Source organism: Excalfactoria chinensis, chromosome 2, assembly GCF_039878825.1.
Source record: "Excalfactoria chinensis isolate bCotChi1 chromosome 2, bCotChi1.hap2, whole genome shotgun sequence".
In the NCBI taxonomy this organism is placed as follows: Eukaryota; Metazoa; Chordata; class Aves; order Galliformes; family Phasianidae; genus Excalfactoria; species Excalfactoria chinensis.
The window spans coordinates 5,264,347-5,288,745 of NC_092826.1; the positions used below are offsets into that span (position 1 = coordinate 5,264,347).

The 24,399-nt window shown below is 38.5% G+C and overlaps 1 protein-coding gene across 4 annotated transcripts in view; it reads left to right on the forward strand.

The window, feature by feature from the left end:
• FAM135B (family with sequence similarity 135 member B) overlaps positions 1-24,399 on the forward strand; it is a 243,632-nt gene that overhangs the window by 129,186 nt on the left and 90,047 nt on the right. For all 4 annotated transcript variants that reach the window (XR_011902795.1, XM_072328219.1, XM_072328218.1 and 1 more), the window contains exon 3: positions 18,301-18,380. Coding sequence is in view for 3 of the 4 variants with exons in the window: in XM_072328219.1 (XP_072184320.1) it covers positions 18,301-18,380 (80 nt within the window). In the remaining variant the exon portion in view is untranslated. The remainder of the gene's footprint in view (positions 1-18,300; positions 18,381-24,399) is intronic.

Consider the following 24,399-nt stretch of genomic DNA (forward strand, 5'->3'; position numbering starts at 1 on the left):
GGGTCAGTAACATGTCTTACTGATACTGCTATCTCTGTTTGCTTAGGAGATAGCCTTTCACAAATATTCTAGTGTCAATTATTCAGAGCAGCAGAATGTCTTCTTTAGGGAATTACCGTTGCTGCAAAGCACTCCACAAAGGTGACTGCAATCAGGTTGGGTGCTGTATCACACAAGAAGCCAGTGTAGGAAGCAGAGGATAACTTACTTTCTGTTTTCATAATGCTTTGCAGTCAGTGACTAGAATCTAGTTACGGATGGATTGAATATGATCAGCATTTGTTTTTCATTAGTTTAAGCAGAGTAGAACTTTGTATCAGAAATGGAAAATGCATCTGCATAAAGGATGACCTCTTCCCTGAAACCTGACTGGAGTGGTGCGGTCAACCCTTAAAGGATAAGGGATTATCTCCAAGGGTGAGGTGTGTTACAGCTGATCTGCTATCTCTGACAAGAATATGCAATAAATGTAGTGTGTGTGTGTGAACAGAATACAGAGTTTAAACAGGAAAACCTCTGCTACTCAAATTTCTTCCCAATGGGAGAGAATAACAGAAAAAATAATACATGTTAGACTCGGCACTGCTGACTGTTGCTCAGATGTTAGTGATGGTTATCATGTATAACATAAAAAATTAATTATTAATGAGCTAATACACAGAAAAAAAAGTTGTCAGCTGGTGTGATTATGTACGTGTTAGTAACTAAAGAAGGATTTAAAATTTTGGATGTTTAGACAAAGCCAGTACAAATTGAAAGGACCTCTTGTCATGATCTTGTCAGTAATTGGTTGTGAACAACAGATGAATAAAATAATGTAAGCATCTACATCTCTGAAAATACATGGTTTTCACTGTGCTTCCAGTCTCAGTTTTCAAGACTGATAAGCACTCAGGAAATCAGTTTAAACTATGTAGCACTTAAAGTTATTGAGGCTTCTATAGCCTTGTTCAAAACCAATGACATTAATAGGTGTCTCCATCAGCTTGCTGGAATATGTCTTCTCTGATTTAGAGGCTGGCAAGCAATGCATCTCTGAAACTCTTGTCTCTGAAGAAGCTTTATTATGATACCTAATATTAAGCAAGGACTGAGTAAAATTTCTGTGCCAATTTGTAGCTAAGCCTTTGGCAATGTCTGTGCTTTTGATGCAGATCTTACACTTTAAAAAACCATGTGTTTCCTGGAGTCAGGCAATTAGAGAAGAAACTTGTATATTTGATATTAACCTGTTAATGCTTATATATGCTCTGGAAACTGTAGAAGGTAGTATCTTCACCAAATAGTTTCATATTCATTTGTATCTAAATTTTTAAACTAAGTCTAGGATTTCAAGTGTTAACCAACAGTTGCTGGTAATCAGTTATGGAAGACTAGAAAGCAGGGGGAATCTTTGCAAGCCTTTTATTCTGGAAGAAAGAAAGAGTGGACTAGCTGTTGTAATCTGTTGACCAAAGAAAAAATCTTTGCTCCTCCTGGCGTCCCCCAGGGCTCGGTGCTTGGGCCGCTTCTGTTTAACATCTTCATTGATGATTTGGATGAGGGGATTGAGTGCACCCTCAGTAAGTTCGCAGACGACACTAAGCTGGGAGGGAGTGTTGATCTGCCTGAGGGGAGAAGGGCACTACAGAGAGACCTGGATAGACTTGATCGATGGGCCAAGGTTAATGGAATGAGTTTCAACAGGGCCAAGTGTCGGGTCCTGCATTTTGGTCATAACAACCCCAGGCAACCCTACAGGCTTGGGGAGGTGTGGCTGGAAAGCTCCCAGACGGAAAGGGACCTTGGTGTGCTGATGGACAGTCGGCTGAATATGAGCCAGCAGTGTGCCCAGGTGGCCAAGAAGGCCAATGGCATCCTGGCTTGTATCAGGAATGGTGTGGTGAGCAGGACTAAGGAAGTCATCCTGCCCCTGTACTCAGCATTGGTGAGGCCTCACCTCGAGTACTGTGTCCAGTTTTGGGCACCTCAGCACAAGAAGGACATGGAGGTACTGGAGCAGGTCCAGAGAAGGGCAACGAGGCTTATTAAGGGCTTGGAGAATCAGCCCTATGAGGAGAGACTAAGGAAGCTGGGGCTGTTTAGTCTGAGGAAGAGGAGGCTGAGGGGAGACCTTATTGCTGTCTTCCAGTACCTGAAAGGTTCTTACAGTGAGAGTGGGGCAGGTCTCTTCTCACTACTGACTTGTGACAGGACGAGGGGAAATGGCCTCAAGTTGCGCCAAGGCAAGTTTAGGTTGGATATTAGAAAGAACTTCTTTACAGAAAGGGTGGTTAGGTACTGGAATGGGCTCCCCAAGGAGGTGGTTGAATCGCCATCCCTGGATGTGTTTAAGAGTCGCTTGGATGTGGTACTCAGGGATATGATTTAGCAGAGGTTTGTTGTTGTGGTATTGTTTTGTGGTTGTTTTTTAAGAGATAGGCTACTGGTTAGGCTGCGGTTGGACTTGATGATCTTCAAGGTCTTTTCCAACCTGAGTAATTCTATGATTCTATGATTCTATGATTAACAACTGAATACTATCTTCTCTAAGGAAAGCAAATGTCACCCCAGACCAAGTGACTTTTATAGTGCTCCTTTGATGACTTTCTGAGTGAATAATGTCAGAGAGCAGCTTCAACTTTACCCAACATGATTTGCGTTTATACAGAGATACGCTTCAAATGTTGGCTTCAGTTCCTGATTCATAAAGCTACAGATGGACCAGTGTCTACTAATGGGAGTCACTTGCATCTTTGTCTCTGTATATACATAAGGGAGGGGAAAGAACTGAACTGAACAAGATGGAAACATTACAGTGGCACAGACAGTATCAATACAACTATTCTAAACAAGAGGAAGAGTGCCATAAGTTACTGAATGGACAGCTCTAGTAATAAAACAATTCTAAAACGCTAAGGAGTGGGAAGTTATTCTACAGTTTTTTATGTGAGAATGCATTTTCACCCTTTTGGCACTTTTCCTCACTTAAGCACTTTGCAAACAGCAACTAATTGAGGCAGATGAAGTCGTCTGTGTTCAGAATGTGTTATCACATTGTTACACTCAGTGCATATCCCTAGGGAAAGCGTGGTGTAATCCTCAGTAGCAAATGTAGTCTTTAAATATAGGACAAGCTGTTCAGAGAATAGCTAAACCTGGTTCTTTCCTACAGTTACTGGTTGGAAAGAAAAATGAAATCCTATGAGGGTAGTCAAGCATTCAAACTACTTGTTCAGAGAGCCTTGAACATCTTGGAGATGTTTGAGACCTGACTGGACATGGCCGGAGGCAACCTGGTCTGAATTCACTGTTGATCCTGCTTTGAACAGATGCTGAGCTGACGATGTTCCAAGTACCATCCAGATTAAATGACTCCCTGAGCCTAGGATGACTGTAATCTTAACTTACCTTGGAATCAAAAAAACAGAGATGTCAACCTCAAGCAACATCCCTCTGCATAACTCAGGTTCAGCCTTTGTAGTAGATACTAGTTTCTAGTGATTTGCTTTCAGAACCATGCTTCGTATTAGTTCTTCTAGCTGTCTAAATTGTATTTCAAAAAGAGGTTGATTTTATTAACATTAAAAAGTGATTTTATCTGAGAAATGCATCTCACATATAAGATTAAATTCTGCTTTCCATCGATATGCATGCTCCACCTCTTAAATCTTGATATTTCTGAGTCCAGATACTCACTATCTTGCAAATCTAGTTCCTTCTCAGTCCCAGAGAAGACCAGTTTTCAATGCTGTGCTTAATGCCTTCTGATTCTAATAATGTGGGGTTTTTTTGTTTTTGTTTTTGTTTTTTTTTTGTCATCTATTCTCCACTATATCTTTTAACACAAATACTTAGTGGTTAAAATAATTAGATCTGAGTTTGTGAATGAAGAGCACAGCTCCCTCTAGAAGATCCAAGAATGAAAAGCTAACCATTTGTTGTATACCATCTATTTGTTCCAGTAGAAGTTCACCACAAAGGTACAACTCCAGCCTATTAAATGAAAACCTTTTCTTTGTTGAACTAAAAACTTAATCAGCTTTCAGAAGAGTAATTAAAGGCACTCTGTGATACTGCAGACAATACCCCAGAGTACTTCTAATGTAAGATCTCTGGAGTACTTTTAATGTAAGATCTCTGCTTGCAAAATATTTTTAATTTTATGAAGTATGTTTATTAAAAATTGGCAAAGCACTGCCCAATTAGACTCTGAAAGCTTTGAATATATATATATATTTGAATATATATATATATATATATATTATAGCCAGTTGATAAATTTAAGGGCAATGGAATAAGCTGTCTTGCAAGTTGATGACTGATTAGCTTTAAGTGTTGTCTAAACTCCCAGATTTTCACTTTGTTTTCTTCTTATCTTCTAAACTGTATTATCCCCTAAGATTTTCATCTAACATCACACCTTGCATTTTTTTCCCTAAGAGAATAGATTCCATCTGTTTGCATGACATTCCTCTTGGCTATCACTGTTTGTATGATATATTTTAATGTTTGTCTTTCAAGAGAAAGCAGCAGAGCTTCTCTGTCTGCATTCTTACTTTTTGACTCCTGAATTTTCCTGGTATGTGCGAAACTTTCCACCTGGATAGACAGAATATTTATACCGAACTGTGCTCTGCATAAGTATCATCACCTTTTATCCTTGGATCACAAATCACTTTACAACCTTCACTTATCCTTCAAAATGTTGTTCCTAAGTGTTTCCTATATTTTACAGATAGGAAAAAGCTGACACAGAATACTTTCAGAAAGAAAGCAAGAAAGTGAATATTTTGATTCACTAAACTGTACTTCTTTTTTTCTTTCTCAAACTGTGACTCCACAGAGGCCAATTTGCTGAATGTTGTGCAATGTGTACTTATAAATCATTTGTTTTAATGACTAATCACGATTCTAGCATTCATCACCAAGAAAAATCAGCTTCTGTCTCATGTGGGAAAGGTGACTGAAGTAAAGCGAGCACACTCTTCCTCACCAAATGACTTACTTAGCTAGTTCTTATTGTTGGAGAAGGAGAAGTGCTGAATGTGGCTCATATGGGTTGAAGTGAAGTTGGGTTTGCTGAAGGAAAGGATGCCAAAGGGATCCTGATAAACTCAAAAGGTGATGTAAACTTAATGAGGTTCAACAAAGCAAAGGGTGAGGTTTTGCACTTAAGTTAGGTTAATCACAGATATATATGCAGACTGGGAAAACTCCTGGAGTGTAGTCCTTCTGAGAAGGACTTAGGAGTCCTGATAGATGAAAAACTTAAAATAAACCAGCAGTGTGTACATGCAGTCCAGAAGGCCAATGGTATCCTGGGCTTCATCAGAAGAGGGGTGGCCAGCAGAATGTGGGAGGTGATTGTACCTCTCTGCTCTGCCCTTGTGAGGCTTCATCTCGAGTAGCGTGTTCAGGTCAGTGCCCCCTAGCATAGGAAAGATGTTGAGCTTCTGGAGAGGGTTCATAGGAGGGCCATAAAGATTATCAGAGGGAACTTTTCCTGTGAAGACAGGCTGAAGGAACTGGGCTTGTTCAGTCTGGAGAAGAGAAGGCTGCAGGGAGACCTCACTATGGCCTTTTCGTATTGAAACAGATTATAAACATGAGGGAAATCATCCTTTTACACATATTAATAGAACAAGGGGGAATGGTTTTAAATGGAAGAAGGGAAGATTTAGATTTGATGTCAGGGAAGTTTTTCACTGAGGGAGTGTTGAGGTGCTGGAACAAGCTGCCCAGAGAGGTTGTGGATACCCCATCACTGGAGGTATTCAAAGTCAGGCTGGTTGGGGCCCTGGGAAACCTGATCTAGTACTTGATCTAGTGATTGGCAGCCCTGCCTGTGGCAGGGAGGTTGGAATCTGATGATCCTTGAGGTCCCTTCCAATCCAAGCCATTCTATGATTCTGTGAGTAGTGATAAGATGAAATTTGGAACTCTCATAAACTCCCAAATCATTATGACATTTATGGCATCTCCAACATGTATTTGTTTTAGATAACTATGCTGTCCAGAATTTTCTCTCTTATATTGCTTGTGCCTGACTTCAGCACTTTCTTAATCACTGCTGGAAACTGGATATGTAAAATTTCTGATCGCCATGCAAACTAGGGTTGATGAAAAAGTTGGTAATTTCTCTCACTTTTGTGTCACTGATTTAGTGCCTCACACCCATCTTTTTAAGAGGGAAAACACTTTCCTTCTTGGCTAGGAGATGAGAGTTCAGTTCTTTCTTTGCCCTCTGTTTGAAGTAATCCATTCTCTTGGCAGTAGTCTACATGCTTTTCCACAGTCTTGTAATTTTAATGCAACTATACCAAACCCAAGTGATCTATGACTTTTATTATGTACTGGAGTGAGTGATGAGTTCAGGAAATTTTTTGAGATGATTCTGAACAGCTTTTCAGTTCTTTGTCTTTTATCTGGGAGCATGGGAATAGTAATTGTTTTTCAGAAGATTGTTCCCAACAGTAGGAGTACACAATCACAAGTGCTCAGATGATGAGGTTATAGAAAACATTATTGGCCAAGGGGAAAGTTTATCCCAGACTGTCTCTGACTTCTGTTTTCTAGATATATCTATTTTTTTATTCTGCTTAAATTGTCCCAAACTCTAATTTTCAGAAGGGAAAATTGTACACTATCTCCGTATCAGATGTCTTTAAGATGGCTTTGGTGAGGAACCCAAAATCATTACTCTTCTTGATGCTTCATCCTTTAGAGTTGCCTTGTGTTAATAACTGCTTGTGTAACTGGATAGTTTAATTCTATGGATGCAATCAAAGTATATAGACTCTGTACTGAAGACAAGGTGTACATGAGATGCAGTGAAAAAAAAACAACTGGCCTTTGTCCTTGCTTTAATGGAGTTGACTATACAGAGTGTCTGGATGGGAAGATCTGTTTTAGCACTTAAATTACTTAATGTACTTGCTGCAGCAAAAGTGCATTAACAAATGCAGATCAATTTCTCCCATCAATCTATGTCCACTCTGTTACTTCAGAACAGTCATTCATTTGTGGGATAACATCTGCCAATGAAAGGTATTACAAATAAAATGCATCTGAAAAAATGAACTGTTCTTTAGTAATCTCTTGTTCTCATTTGGTTATGCATGATAAATCTTTATAACAGTGTCCTGCAACAAATGAGAAGTCAGTTTATAATATGACTGTTTGGTGTGATGTCTGTAGCCAGTCAACAGCAAAATGCTAAGGATGCTGTGGATTTTTAATTCATTTTCTGAAATTTTTGCTGACCAATTTAATATCAAGCTGTGTGATGTGTTCAACACACCTAAGGTATGGGATGCCATTCAGAGAGATCTAGACAGGCTTGAGGAGTAGGCCCAGGTGAACTGCATAGGTTCAAAAAAAGTCCAAATGCAATAGCTTTCACCTAGATCATGGCAACAGCTGCTATCAGTACAAGCTAGGAGATGCAAGGATTGAGTACAGCCTTGTGGAAAAGGATCTGGGAGGTACTGGGGAATGGAAAGATGAACATGAACCAGCAGTGTGTTCTTGCAGTCCAGAAAGCCAACTGTATCCTGGGCTGCATCAAAAGAAGCATGGTTATCAGGTCAATGGAGGTGATCCTGGCCCCCTACTCTGCGCTGGTGAAGTCTCACCTGGAGTGCTGCATCTAGGTGTGGAGTCCTCAGTACAAGAGAAACGGGGTCCTGTTGGAGAACATCCAGAGGAAGGCCACAAAAATGGTCCAAGGGATGGAACACCTCCCTGGAGAAGGCTTTGAGAGGCCTTTCAATATTTAAAGGGGAGCTATAGGAAAGAGTGAGACAGATTTTTTAGCAGGGTTTGTTGTCATGGGACAAGGCGAATTTCAGACTAAAGAAGGGAAAATTTAGTTTGGATATAGGAAGATTTTTTTTTATCATAAAGGTGATGAGGCACTGGAACAGGCTGCCCAGAGATATAGTTGTTGTCCAGTCCTTGGAGACAGAGTCAGACTGGACCATGCTCTGAGCAACTTGGTCTAGTTGTAGGTGTCCCTGTTAACTGCAGAGGAGTTGGACTACATGACTTCTATGGGTCCCTTTCAAGTCAAATGATTCTATGATTCTCACATAAGAGCAACGCTGCCTTGCTCAGCAACTAAATGTGGAAAGAAGGCTTACCTGTGGCAGCAGGAATAAGTTAAGCATTCAGATTTAGTACAAATCATTTCATTTAAGTTGTTGAAAATTCAGACCTATGATGGGTCTTATGTCTGATGGTGTTTTTATTGTTATCAGATACCTAGGTACTTTGCTTTCCAGATAAAATCTACAAGTTCAATTTAGGCTCATTTATCTTATAGATAGTGAATGGAGGAAACTAGTTAGGTAACTAATTACATTCTCAAGAATGATGAAGGTTTGGAGGCATAAGGATATGTCTATTTTACAGTGTTTATCTGAGATCCAATAAATATTTTTGTTCAACAAAAACAAGAAGAGCCTCAGAAGGAATGCAAACAGTACCATATGGAAAAGCACTGAAAGATCTCAGACATAGGAGGGAAGTGGACCCAGCTGTACTGAGATGTAGGTTGCAAAAAAAACAAAACAAAACAAAAAAAAAAAAAACAACAAAAAACTGCAGAAAAGAGTCTCCTCAATCTTTTTCCCTAAAAGGACTCTTTACAGACTTTGTCTGAACAGGTATGATTATTGAGGAGTATTTGATTTGTGCATTTTGATGGAAGAAAATGTAGGTTTTATTCTTACTAATTTAGAAAATCATAGAATCATAAAAGCCTGGGTTGAAAAGGACCACAATTATAGTCTAGTTTCAATCTCCCTGCTACATGCAGGGTCACTAGACACCAGATCAGGCTGCCCAGAGCTACATCCAGCCTGGCCTTGAATGCCTTCAGGGACGGGGCATTCCAACCGCCTTGGGCAATCTGTTCCAGTGCATCACCACCCTTTGGGTGAAAAAACTTCTTCCTAATATCCAACCTAAACCTCCCCTGTCTCAGTTTAAGACCATTCCCCCTTGTCCTATCACTATCCACCCTTGTAAACAGTTGCTACCCCTCCTGTTTATACTCCCCCTTCAATTACTGGAAGGCCACAATGAGGTCTCCCTCAGAGTCTTATCTTCTCCAAGCTAAACAAGTCCAGTTCCCTCAACATTTCCTCATAGGAGAAGTGCTCCAGCCCTCTGATCATCTTAGTGGCCCTCCTCTGGACCTGTTCCAAGAGCTCAGCATCTTTCTTATGCTGGGCCTCCAGGATCTGGTGTCATCTCAGGTGCTGTTGTATAATTTGTTTCTGCTCTACTTCTATTTTGTCTTCTGTAAAGAAATGTCTACAGTGAAAAAATTTCTGGAACTACTCTTTCTGAATTTGTACATGATTAACATTTTGAGGATTACCTCAAAAAGAAGGTCAGAGCTTTGGCAGAGGCGGCAGATTCATGAAGCAGTTGGGAATCAAGACTCTATTCACTATTCTGTAAAGACTCTGTAAAGGAGAAAGGACTTGTATCAGCAAAAACATTCCAAAGAGAAGTTTTGATGCAGTTGTTAATGATGCATCCATTCCACAGAAAACAATAATTTGATCTCCAGAGCTGTGAGGTTCATTCCAGCACTAAATATACTTTTAGAAGAAAGTATTCAACTTTCTTGGAAGAGGGGTAATAGTTCCTTCAGTACTGCCAATGGTTCAAGTGAGAAAAATAGGTAAATTTTGGTAAGTTCCCACATTTGTTAATTTTATTTGTATGCAGTGAGTGGGAGGAAATAGAGATGGCCTATTTTCTGAAAAAGTAGAAAAGAAAATCTAAAGCAAGAGAAGTAAAAATGAGAAAAATAAGGAGAAGGTTATAAAGAGAAGGAGGAGGGGAAGGAATATTTCTTCAGAGGGCAATGATTTGGTCATCCTCAATCGCGATGTTAGAAAAACCTGCGGTACTGATAGCAAAATTACAACATTGCAAAACCATGACACACCTGCTGTTTTTTTTCAGTCATCAAATCCCATGAAGTCTTTGTATTTCACAGTTGCGTGAGTATTCATTTTTGATTCTGTACCAGTATCTTTAATCTTTTAGAGTAGGAAATGCTGCTTTTTTTTTGTGCTTTATTTTAATTGTACCGTGTAAGATGCAGACATTTCCCAGTCTGTGTTTACATGTCACAGATATTACCCTCCTCAATAAGACTGTCATTCTGAATGTAGAGCCACATTTCCAAAGGAGCTGCACTATTGCAACTCCATTCTCTGTAACAGAACAAAGTCAAGCTGTAGTGAATTCTGTGAACTAAGCATTGAAAGAGAACATGAGGAAATTTCTCTCTCAGATCACCCCAAACATGTTAGGTACTTTTGTAAAGGAAAATGTTGCCTCTTCAAAAGTTTTTATTTTGTTTGTGCTGTTTTGTGTTGTTTTGTTTTTGAGGAAAACCTTTGTTTTCCTCCTTCTATCCACTTAGTGAACTCAGTCCCACTGTCTGTATTGATAATGAAGATATTAAGCAGTATAGGTCCCAGTACAGATGCCTTGGAAACACCACTGACCTCCACATGGGTATTGAGACATTGACTGTGCCTCTTAGAATGTGGTCAGTCAGCCAATTCCTTATCTGCTGAGTAGTCTACCCTTCAAATACATATCTTCCCAATTTAGTGACAAGGATGTTTTGTGAGAGTGTGTCAATGGCCTTACAGAAGTCCAGGCAGAGGACACCAGTTGTTCCAGTAACTGTCATGAGTCACTTTGTGTCAGATTATTCTGTATCTCCATCTTGGTCATGTTCCCAGGCCTACTTCTTCTAGAAACAAACTCAGGGGGCAATAGCTGGAAGATGCCCAGCTTTTGTATTCATTTCGGATCGGAAAATTGCCAGGTTGTGCATGAACTGAGAAATCTCTCCCTGGTCTGCTAGGTTAGATATATCCATTATGATGTCTCCAGTGAGTTTAAAAGATTGCTTTGGCTTTCAGTCTTCTGGTAAGATATGAGAATCATACCATGAAAAGGTTTGTACACTTTTTAAAGGTGCAGCCTCTGAGAAGCCATTTTCTAGTTATCATTTTCTGTTGTCTCTTCCAAATCTAAACACCTGCATATAAATCTCAGTTTGCAAACATTACAGAAAAACTTCAGAAGTCATATGAATCTGTCATATGTTTGTCCAGCTGTACATCTTATGCTTGTAAAAAAGCTGTAATGTAACCATTTGAATTAAGAATGACAAGAATGACCTTCAGGAACATTCATCTCCTTTTATATCTATGAAATAATTTCCATAGAGTGTCTCTTCTTGACACCCAGAACAGCTAAGGGTTACGTATCTCTCTGAGATTATTTCAGTGTAAGATATTTCAGGTGCTTCAGTTAGAAGAGCAGAAAATCTTTCCATCTCTAGCTGCTCATATAATTTAAAAACAGATTGAAAAATGTTACTTCTTGACACTGAAACTAAATTAAACCGTGTTTCCAGGGTTTCTCATTGCCTTTGAGAAAAGAATATAAGTGCTCAGATCCTTATTAGGGTCCTAATTTTTCTGCCCTTTCCTTTGCCTACCTCTCTTCAACAACAATAGAGCATGTCTGCTTTCATTTTACTCTGCTGTTCATCATTCCTCTACCTGCTCTTCTTCACCCCTAATTTGTCTGAAATGGAAGAAAATGGCTGACTGCTTTAAGAGTATGGATATAGGAACAAATTAAAGACAGCATTGCTACCTTGGTGAGCGTGAAAGGGCAAGAACCCCTGAAGTGAGTATAAAAGAAGATGTAAAGAGTGCTGGTTGATGTAATTGTCAGAGAACTGCAGGGATGCAGGGTCTGGAGCTTTTATGGCCTATAGAGTGACTAGGTTCTGCAGAGAAAAGATGATCTGATGAAAAGGTACGAGTAGCTGGAAGTATAAAATGATCAAGGTTGTGACTTATGTGAATCCAAATGAAAGCTTTGCACCAAAGGTATCAAGTGCCAAGTATATGCTTTGATTCAGTAACACACTGAATTATGAAGCTCTTCTCTTAAACTTAGTGTGTGAATGCCAATGGGTGTTATATCTTCTCCACATTTTATTCAGGCTCACTTAGTTCAAGAGTTTCCAGCCCTAAATCTTGGTCTCAAGATTTCTATTTGGGCTCAAACATGTCTATTTGTGTTTGATCTGGGGACATGCTAAGCATCTTCAGCAAGATCCTGGGAGAATCTGTTGCATACTGTTTGCTTGGATGATAATGAATCACACAAATACTCTGTAGGTTTGTAAAGCTTAATACAATTTATTGCTAGAACAGGATTTTCTGGGGAAAAAAAAAAAAAAAAAAAAAAAAGAAAGAAAAGAAAAAACAGCTACTAAACATTTATAACTGGAAAAATTTCCTTTTTCACTTGCCTACTTGTGCCTGCATCTACAACCTTATTCTAGGTGGGCAGTTTGCAGTATGCCAGCTATGCCCTCAAGCTAGAGATGAGGGCTCCATTACTATACTGAAAGGAGGATATGGATTGTTCTTTTCATTTTCTACCAATTTTAGATCTACCTTCATCAAAAGTTAAAGAGCCTGGGGATAATTCTGTGCTAATTGTGGAAACTTGATGTGATAAAGGAAGTCTGAATAGGAGTGTGATAATTGTGTCTGACTAACCTGCTGTCGTGCCCCGGCACAACAGCTGTGGACATTATGGCAGTGGCTCCCCACTAGACCTGTCACCTCACTCAGTGTTTGTGTAAGATAAAGCACTGAGAGCTGAGGAAAGTTTCTGTCTTGCCACCTCCACTTGTGAGCTGCCCAAGTTGTTCCTGCCAAAAGAGTGGGAAGGAAACACTGCTAGTGGAAATGGTGATAAAGGTTGGGAAGAAGCACCTACAGCCTACAGGTAGTTCCTGTGTGACATGTTCTCACTCTTGTTTTCCGGGGATCTTTGACACCCTGCTGGAATTCAGTGGAATAGCTGATCACAAAGGTTTCTTTTAGATACCATTAGGTTGAAAAAATATCGTGATTGATGTTTGTAGATGTATGTGGATTCTAAAGAAAAATCCAACAAATGAGATGTTCTGAAATAAGCTGTGTTTTTAATTGCTTCAAAATTCAACAGAACGGGATGCTCTGACAGGGCTTCCCATGGAAGCCAAGAAGGCCAGTGTCATTCTTGATTGTATCACAAATAGTGAAGTCAGTAGGGGCAGGGAGGTGATTGTCTGCCTGTACTTTGTGAGGCCACACCTTGAATTCTGCGTTAAACTTTGGGCCCCTCATAACTACAAAAACATTGAGACCCTGGAGCATGTCCAGAGAAGGACAGCAAAGCTGGTAAGGGGTCTGGAGCACAGGTCTTATGAGGAGTGGCTGAGGGAACTGGGACTTTTCAGTCTGGAGAAGAGAAGGGTCAAGGGAGACCTTATCATTCTCTAAAACCTCTTGGAAGCAGGTTGGCTTCTTTTCCCAGGTAACTAGTTGTACACTGAAAGGTAGTGGCCTCAAGCTGCTCCAAGGGATGTTCAGGTTGGATATGAGGAAAAAATTTATCTCAGAAAGTGGTTGAGATTTTGGAGTGGGTGAGGTACTGAAATTTCTGTCCCTGGAGGTTTTCAAGAAAAGGGTAGATGTAGCACATAGGGACATGATATAGTGGGCATGCTGTTGATGAGTTGATGGCTGGACTAGATGATATTAGAGGTCTTTTCCAACCTTAATGATTCTGTATCTCTTTCCTCTATCATAGGTGGAAAATTATTATTACCTTCTTTTATTCTGTCTTCTTTGATTAGTATACAGAACCCACCAAAATCAGTATGCTACCCAGATCCTATGCAAAATAGGGACAGGGGATGGACAATGCACTGCTATTTGACTCATGCAACTTATAGACCTATGAAATGCCATTGACTTGTCAGATATGTAACTCTTTTTCTTTCTTTTTTTGTTTTGTTTTGTTTTGTTTTCCATGAACAAGGAATATCCCTTTTTGTTTGTATCTGTATAGGAAATAATAGCTTGTAGTTTTATTTTCTGTCTGATTGTTCAGTAAAATCCTAGGTGCTGTATTTTTCTAGGAATCAGTCTAGATAATTACAGTTGTTTCATCTGACCCTGAAAATCTTCTGGAATATATAGCAGCTAAATGCTACACATTTAGGAGTCCTCCTATGGGAATAATCATCACAAGACAAAAAGACTTACTAACATTACCAGAGGTGGAATATATGTTCTTTCCTGCAGAAAAATAACAAGTTTAAACTCCCCTTATAGCCAGTGTTGTCACTTCTTGGATAGAGATTTGAGATCTCATGCTATTTTGGTGAAGAAGTCTCTCTTCCTCATTGTTTTCCAAAACAGTATGCTGCCGCAGCTCCCTAGCAGTAGTAATTCAATGGAGAGGTTTTGCTAACAGGGACTGCTGGAGGGCAGTTGGTCTGAGAAGCAACAGGAACTCCAGGCTGAATGACAGGACTCAGCATGTAGTTGGTTTGTTTGCAGTATTTTCTAGCTTAAGGTTTATTTATTAAAATGCAGCCTATGACAGGGTGAAATTTTAAGCCATAAAGTCAGGCATAATTCAAAGTAGGCAGAAACTATGTAGTTTATCTGGTGCCTGTGGCATTGATACTGAGCAACTTTTTTCCATGCTGAAGGAATAACTAAAGAAGTGTAGTTTTTCAGGACTCCCGATGGGAGTGATCCATCAGTTTTGTAGAAAGATACATCAATATTATCCACCAAATTTCTTCTCTCAGATTCACCAACCCTTCTTAGCCTAATCTCTATAGTACCACCACCGATGTCAATGGCAAGATATCAAGTACACAACACCTTGGGAGATGAGATGATCTGGTGTTAATCAGAGAGGAGTAAGCAATAGCAGGATGGAGTTCAAGTGTCAGAAATAAGGCTGGTACCAGACTTCTCCCTGGTTGTGTTTTAATGATGTTTTTGTTGTGAGTCCTTTGGGATTAGGCACTACCTTTTGTAAATCACTTGAGATGACATGATGAGCTCTCTGAAGTGAAAACATTTGATTCACTTAAGATTGAATACTTCCTCTGTGCATTTCAATACAACAGTAACAATTAACAGACAGTGAAACAAACCTCTGCACCATGTCTGAGCATTAAGTGAGCAGTTAACATCTGAGAGTGACATTGGTTCTCCTGAGAGGAAGTCTGACCACCGTTGTACTGAGAAGCTGAAAGGTGACAGTAGCTCTGACTTATGAAAGGGAGAAGCAAGGAGTGACTGTATAACCCTGCAAATCCATTAGTGGAGCCAGGCTCCCAGGGGAAGTTCTAACGTCAGTGTCCCAGGTGAGTCAGTATAGATAGGTCATCAGGGATTAATGAGTTTCCTGGCATGGAAAAATAAACTTAACATTCAAATTATTGGTGATCTTAAAGATGAGCAATTCACAAATGACCAGTGAAAGTGATGATGGCAAATCCATCACTACTGGGGTGACCTATGCAGACCGTCTCACAGGAGAGATGAGATTTGGACTGTTAGAGACTGCCTACGTAAATAATGCTGGTCCTGCAGATGGGAAGGATCCAAGTCCTATAAATCATTCAGTAATTTACCGAATTTCCCCTAAAAACAAATTGGCTTTTTCATCCCTGCTTCTATGAGGGGAAAGTTTAACAGCCTTGCTCCTTTGCCAGCTACAACTTCTTGTTCCTAAATTGCATTTATTCATGGACAGTTATATGTAGTTGTTCTTGTGCCAGTGTTGTACTTTCTTGTACCTTACTCTCCTTCTTCCTTCCTGATGTTTTTCCTTTCAGTGTATTTATAGAGAAGGGATCTGATTGCTGTGCTTTGCTGAGTTATGTGCCAAATTCCTTTAGATCTTTTCTTGAAATCAGCTTGCTGTTTCCTCATCTTTCCTTCACAGCACCTGTTCCTCATTATCCAGCAATTTTCCATGGCATTCCTACTTTACTAAAGTCTGCACTGTTCTTGTTTAAAAATAGCATCCAATAATGCAACAGCAACAGAAAATGCACAAAAAAAACCCAATACTTCTGTTTACTCAAAGAGGGTTACCACCTAGCCTAATTCTCGTGTGCCAAGCATAACCTATGGACTGGATATTGGCTTAGACTGGATACTAGGAAGAGGTCCTGTATGGAGCTGGGGGTTGGATTCAAGGATTCTATGATCCTTATCAATCCTTTCCAACTTGGAGTGTTCTACAATTCTGTTTCCTCTGTTTCTGGTCAAGTGAATGGAGAAATGTCAGGAATGATGAAGTGGTGTTAAAACTGGGGAAAATGGCATGGAATGGAGGGAGGTGTTGTTTTAATGTTTGGTTTTGTATCTTTCTACCCAGACTACCCAAGGTGAGTCTATTTTGCCAGTGACTGTAACTGGTAATTGACCTCCCACTCTTTATCTTGATCCACAGGATTTTTTTAGTATTTTTTCTAGTTGTTTTGTTGAGGAGAGTGGTTGAGAGAAGGGCTGGGAGTTTGACCCTTAGCCGAGGATAACCCATCACAATTTCATGAGACAAAAATTTAAAAGAATTGCCAGGTAGCTATAGGAAGTCATTCTTAGATAAGTAGATCTGTCGTCTGGATAGGGAGATATGGTTTAGTGGTTTTCTGTAGGTATGTTAAAGGGAGGACGATTGGACTAGATGATCTTGTAGGTCCTTTTCAACCCTGTGATTCTATGATCCTATGATTCTAAGTATTCTGATAGTGACATGAAGTAACATGATATTAATACCTCTGTACTGAGCACTATCCCATTTCACTGCTGTGGAAATCCACTAATATGATATTGGTGTGATTTTGAAGTGCTTGGACTGTGGATAAACCAGTTAGGGTAGTTTTTTCAGTTAAAAAGTGAAAGTATGGAAGGTTTTAAAACATAATTCTTTCACTTATTTTGGAAGAAATCAACACCAATAAAATTAAGTCAAAACTCCTACTGTTGTGCAAGATCATGCATTAAGCTTTGGTTGGCAGTGTTTTTAAGTGGCTGTTGTGTGTTTAGAATTCTGAAAACTGAAGCAGTTTCCATTTCCAAGTTGTCACCTAAAATGGATACCAAAATTTGCCAGAGTTTGTGCTGGGACTATTTCCAGGTGCACAACAGTCTACAAGTTGGATTATGTAGGATAATGTAGCCTTACTGCTGTGGGAGAATATGAATGAGTTTCCACTAAAGATTTTTTTCTCTCCTCATCAAACCCCTTCCTTCATCTTTTCACCCGACAGAGAGAGATCTGGGTTGTTCTCTATTACATGCAAATTAAAGATTTTGCTGGTAAGTGTAACCTCTATGAGCTGTTTATTCAGCAATTCAAAGAACAGCGGGCTTTCTAACAGTTCATTTCCATGCACTGTTGTATGTACATTCCTGAAGAAATTAACTCATCTGTCTTAAAGTCTTCAGGATAGACCTTTAACAATTCTAATTTTTGTATTTAGAGGCTGAATAGAAATCAGGATGAAAATATCTACAACCACTTGCAAGATAACCCTGTTGTGAGGAGTTTATAAATGAACAGACCAAGCACACTGTAGGAAGGAAAATGCAAAGAAAGAGGAATTGACGCTAGTATGGTTTTTCAGCAGCTCAGTGGGAGAGCTGCAAATAAACTGTGGGGTCGTGTGCTACACAGGAGCTTATATACACTATCTGTTATTCTTTGCTTATGAAAGTGCTGACAAGGGGAAATTGCTATAAGTTTGTTTATCTGTTTGGACTGAGCTCATGCTTTCAGACTTTCTAAAGTGTCCTGCACCTTTTGTAATGAGCTGGTGAAACTGCTGTTTTTGACATTTTTCACTTAAAGTAGGAATCACCTACAGAATGGCAAATAACTGGAACAGAACTTCTTTAGACATGATTAAAGCTAATGACAGTGTTTCCAAGATACAATATCTACTGTATGGAACATGATAATCCCTATGTATGAAATGAGTTTTTCCAGGTCTGAGATTTGTTTTCTTTCTGCAGAAGTTTCCTCTTCCCTTATTTTCAATTAAATATTTGTCTTTGCCTGATCTCACTGCATGTTACCACAGATCTTTTGTGACTCTTCTGTATAGAAAGCCGAGATCTTTTTACAACCTTTACTTTTCAATCACGCATTTGGTCCCCATGTCCACTCAGACTGCTGTAAAATAGGATGGTTCTGATCAACGGCTATATAAATTATAACTGTAGTTAAAATTACACTGCAGAAGAAAAGGCTCAGTATTTCTAAGCATTTCAGTTCTTGTAGGGACTTTTGTTTGTCTATGGATACCTATGATGTTTTCTCAAAGATTTCTAAGTTGGATAAAGACAACTGTGTAACAGCATGCCATTTCTAATCTTTTCTTCCCAGGTATTACCAGATAAGAGCTGGACTGAAGATTCCATCCAGGATTCCCCACAGGCTATTTGCTACAATTGTGGGACAGACAGGTAAACTGGTCCCTGAGGACTGGGACGTGACTGGAGATGGTGTGGCATGGAGAAGGAGAGGATGTGTGTGGGGAATGGGTGAAGGATGGCCGTGAATTTTAGAGTCTGACCTGGATTTTCTTAATGATCTTTGGCTGCTCGTGACTTGATTCTGATGTGTTATTGAGTTAGATTTGAGGTGTACAGCAGTGGTCCAGGAGAGCACCATGCAATCCAGGCATTATTTAGATATATATATTTTTTTTCTTTCCTGGAATTGCATAACCTGGGGAGCCTTATGAATTGGGTTGGAACTGAAAGATGGGCAAAACAAAACTGTATTGTGTAGAAAACTGTTCATACAAAGACAGTTCTTTGCCTCTTGCAGTAAAAAAAGTACACAATATTGGGTAATATCTCCCTGATGCCCTATAAAGGTGAGAACATCTAAGTTGAACACCAGTGAGTGCTGACAGAAACCTTACCAAATCCATGGCCAAGTTCAGGTTGGAGGAACCTTGGAGGTATAATCTTTAGTATAAAGTTATCCACTGATAAAGTGACATCATACTGTAGGTCAAGTGCAGTGTCTTCTGTTAGATGATCTCCATATGTATCCATAATTTTGACTTTTCTGGACACACATCACACCAATTGCCAAAACATGGATTAATTTACTGTACCATTGTTGTTACCATCATAGATTCTGTAAGTACTTGTGAAATATAAACTTAATTTTCTCTGTTGGGATTCCATGTCAGAAAAGCAGTGGAAATTCATGCCCTCTTATTTTATATGTGATTGTCCTTGCTGTCAGTGAAAGGAGTTGTTTTACTATTCTTTGAGATTCCTGGATGAAAATCGTTTCAGTGTTAATGACAGATTGTACAAAACAAACAAACAAACAAAAAACCCAATAGACTCCTTTTCACTCAGTATTGCGCAGAGAGGAAGAAAAACAGGGAATGCAAGATTAATGAATTCTTGAGTTTGAGTATTACACAGAATGTAATAAAAAATAAAAGAGATATTTTTACTTTTTACATTTGAAGTGATCCAATTTAACATTCTTTCATGGATTAAATGTTAAGTTTAATATATATATATTAATTTGAAAGTCTGGTTCAATTAACTAAGATTCAATTATACATTGAAATATAAATTAATTATTCAATTTTTTAAAAATAAAATGCAAATAATTATAAAAAATCCAAAGATATCTGAAAAAAAAGTTCAACAACTCAAAATCCGAGTAAAGAAATTGTTTCTGAGAAAAAAAATATCTAATTCAGTTTGATATCTAATTCAGTTTTTTTGTATGAAAAGTTCTTAAGGAAGTAAGAAAATGATTTTTCATTTTATTCCAGTGTAAATCATTCTTGAAAGATACAGAATTCTATGGATTTCCTTTATTCTCTGTAAATGTCCTAAATTTTCACCAGATACAGGCATAAGCAGTCTAGAACTAAGATCCTGGAGGTTGGTAGCCCTGCCTGTAGTAGGGGGGTTGGAACCTGATGATCCTTGGGGCCCCTTCCAATCCAAGCCATTCTATGATTCTATGAATATAGCTAGAACTTCTTTTTCTATGAAACAAACAAACAAAAACAACCCAAAGAAGCAAACAAAAACAATATAAAGAAACAAACAAAAACCCCACTCCTGTTCTGCATTGCAAGAAGGATGGCATTTTTATTTAAAAAACAAACTGAACTATTTTCTCTCCTTACGTTTTAGTCAGGGCAGTATTTTCTTCTGCCTGATACACCTCAGTGACCTGTTTCCTTTCACCTCTTCTCAAAACAATTAATAGTAATAGGAGAGAGGCAAGGCAGGCAGTGTGGTTACAGAATTAGCTGCTGACTTGCACAGTGCTAATGAAATCCAGACTGGAGTTTAATAACTTTATAGAGCTAACATCAAGACAATGGGTTAAAGCTTTAAATGGCTTTTTCTTGGCTATCTATGCAAGTATTTCTTAATTGATTTCATAGGTCTGTGAGAGAGCATTATTTAATGGGACTGAACCTAATGGCATCCAGGCTGTAATATTCTTTTCATTCTCATGCCAGTGAACACTCTCTGAGTTTGGGCACAGCTGGGATAGAAGGTAATTAAATTTCTTCAAGCATTTCCACAAGACATTCCTGTCAAAGTAGTACTATGCAACTGCAAGGTGGTATTATATAGTATCAAAGAGTCATAGAATGACTTGGGTTGGAAGAAACCTCAAAGATTACGCAGTTCCAAACCCTCTGCCTTGGGCAGGGCTGCTAACCACAAAATCAGGCATTAGATCTGTCTGCCTGTCCAGGGATGGGGCATCCAAATAGAATGAAAGCAAAAGTAGTTGAGATTCATTGAGTTTGGTGTAAACTAAATCTTTTGTAATCTTTTCCTTATCAGGTTCTTAGCACCTATGAGAGCTAAGGAAAACTTCCTAGAAATAAGTGGTAGTATTTCTCTTCCTGCGCATGCAACATTTAATTTTTATTAATTTCTGTGGGATTTACAATAGAACTGTTAGAACTGACATCATTAGCAATGTTTAGTTTACTTCCTGCTAGGAATTTTCATCTGTGTAATAGGAAAAGACATAATTCTGAGGAATTCAGAGGAAGTGAAGCCATCCTGTAGCAGTTGCCTGCATGCCCAGGGAAGAACTAGCAAGGTGTGCAGGAGTTCTAATGAGCTACCACATGGTCCATAAGTTTGCTGTATCCTGTCTATGTTGTGGGAAACAAATAGGCTATGTACACCACGTAAAACAATAGAAAACTGTGCTGAGGATCAGTATCCCTTCTAGCTCAGCAATGTAGATCGTTAAGGCTGCACATCAGTTTGTGTTAACTCAGACTGCAGCATGTACATACATATATGTAAATATAAATGCATACAATTATTTAATACCTCTAACCATTATTAGTCACAGAATCACAGAATTGCAGGGGTTGGAAGGGACCATGAGAGATCATGGAGTTCAACCCCTCTGCCATACTAGATTTCCTGCAATAGGTTACACAGATAGGTATCTGAGCTTGTCTTGAATATCTACATGGAAGGAAACTCCACAATCTCTCTGGGCAACCAGTGCTCCATCACTCTTATTGTAAATAAGTTCTTCTGCATGTTAGCATGGTACTTCCTTTGTTCAAGTTTTAGGCCATTAATTCTTGTCCTATTGTAATGCACCACCAAGAAAAGAGAGTGGTAAATTTCCTTAAAGACAAAAGTAGGCTGGTGACTAATGACTCTGAAGAGGAGAAAGGGAACAAGGCTGGCTGAGCACAGTCTTTGGTTTCTCTCATGTTGGTTTTGAAACCCCATGAGATTTAGCTTCCTGTCTCTGAATAGGCATCATGACTGATGCAGTCTGCTTTTGGCTTATGAACAGCAAGCTATGCTTACTACCTTTTTTTTTTTTTTTTTTTTTTTTGGCAATGACATGTACTTTATCAGTTTCAACATCAGTTCTGAAGGACTGAGTTGATGTATACATATCTTAAAGCCAAACTCTAATAGTGCCTTTTTGAGTGGATTTATTTATTTATTTATTTATTTTTCCTTCTAGTGCTTTTCATAAGTATGGCTTAATAAAATTTTGGTGTGATGATGTCCACCTGCAGCATACATTAGGCTGAATGTGCAAATGCAGACAAAGGAGATGGGAAAGTGAAAGTTACATCTCATATCAGCATGTTGGTATAATTAACTCATTGGCTGAGTTCTTTCATGATAGGCTAAATATCTTCCATAAGTGTTTCCATAAGTGTTTGGGCAATTGTATAAATTTTAGCACAGGAATTTGGAGAAGTATTAACATTCAGTCATTAAGTGTTTTCTAGGCTATAGATAGAAGAAACAAGGAGCTTATCTTTAACATATTTTTAAAACATTTCCATTTTTAAATTTTCCCATAAGCACACAATGATATTCATTGGTGAAATTAGTGGGAGAAATAATAATGGTCTGAAGCATTTAAGATGAGCTGTTTTTATCTTAATTTCCTGTACCATGGAAGAGTGGAGAGCAGTGGAAACCAGATCAATATAGATGGAGATTTCATAAAGAGGGTGATATGTTAGGATAAACAAAGTTGAATTACATTGCTGAAGAAGCCAGGAAGACAAATCTCAATAATGGTTTAATTTTGAGTTTTCTCTGCAGCGTTTTGCAGTAGTATACACATCATCTGAATTCATTACTTTTTGGAAAGAGATTTTTTCTTTATTAGTGAAAGTTACAGTAAGATTTTACTATATGAACTGCTTTTAAATCCCCTGTATTTTATTCTCATGTAACAAAGCAATGAGTTGCTGCTTACCTTTATATGTTACAGACAAGGGGAAAATATTATGTAAACATTAGGAAAGAATTACTTAGCATAGTTTATATCCAATGTAATTACTTAGGACTTTGATTTGTGTCCAGATTTCCTTCGCTTCTTCCCTGCAGAATCACCACATGGCCAATTTTCAAAAAGGCTTTCTAAGCAGACAGGTATTTTTGGCAACTTGTTTTGAAAATAAGTCAAGTAATACAAAGTGCTTAAGAGAAATTGTTACCTGTTGTCATTCTAATCTTTAATACACCATAGCAGTATTAGACCTAATTTTAATCAGTTAAACTGGGTTATTTCTAAGTGCAGAAAGCCAAATAGAGACAAGGAATGTTCATTTCTTTTTCAGTTGTCTCCAATAAGGTGGTGGAAACAAGATGTGATATTTGCTATTACACATTAGATTTTTTGATTGATGCTGTAGAGATGTTTCATGCACACCTGATTTGATTATTTTTTATAAAATGGTATAACTGACATTAAGTGTCAAGGAAAAAATGATATTATATAAATGGGATGTGAGGAAAGGAGACTAGAAGAGAATATGAGAAAATGAAGGACATTTCTGTAACCTATGCCTGAATTTTGCTAGACTAGTTCCTGGTCCCCCATACTGAGTGCATGCAAGAAAATTTTGCCTTTTTCTATAAATAAAATGTTAATTCTGTGACTATCTCAGACTTAATGTCAAGGACCAGTTATATTTAGAATATATTCCTTGGCCAACCATTTCTGTCTGTTTTTTAATAGACAATTACTGATCCTTATTTCGTTGTTACCGTTTGGACATTTCAAATAAATTTCCACTGAAGGAATTTTGCATTAACTTTTAAAAGAAAAAAATCAAAGTGTTTCTTAAGACAGTCAAAACAAGCATTTGTAGTCAGTTGCTCATTAGAGCAAGAAGAAACAGCACCATGACTCATGGAATAGTATGAAATTGCGGTCATTAGTTTCCGTAACTTTTTGATGGGTGATTTCTGCCTCCATTAAGTGAAGATAAGTTTTTGAAGCATGAGAAAGGGGGCTAGTGATTCAAATTTTAGCAAATACATGCTTTATTTTCAAAGCTTGTTTCAAATCTGAAATTAATACATATTTTATATGTAAAATAAAGCATACCTGACAAACATGGATTTTATCTAAAGAGAGTTGGTTGTTTTAGAAACCCTTCTTACCTTTGAGACCTTAAAAGAAATTTTAAGAATTGGTATCATAGAATTATAGAAAGATTTGGATTGGAAGGGTCATTAAAGTTCCACACCCCCTGCCATAAGTAGGGTTTCCACCCACCAGATCAGGCTACTTAAGGCTTCATTCAACTTGGCCTTGAGCACTTTCACACATTCACAGTTTCTCTGGAGAGCCCTTTCCAGCACCTCAGCAACCTCTGAGTAAAGGATTTACTCCTGGTGTCTAACCTAAATCTACCCTCTGAACAAATCCTAAGCTTTTTTTTAGAGGGAGAGGTGCTCCAGCTCTTTAATCTGCTTTGTGGCCCTCTGCTGGACACACTCCAACAGCTTCACTTCTTTCTTTTGATGGAGCCTCACAGGGGTAAGGTAGAAGTGGACAATTTTTTTTCCCTTGACCTTATGTCAAGCTTCTCATCTTCCAGGACTCCTAAGTCCTTCTCTGTAGTGAGATATATGAGCCAGAGTTCAGTGATACTCAATAAATGAATGTTTATCTGTAGAAAAG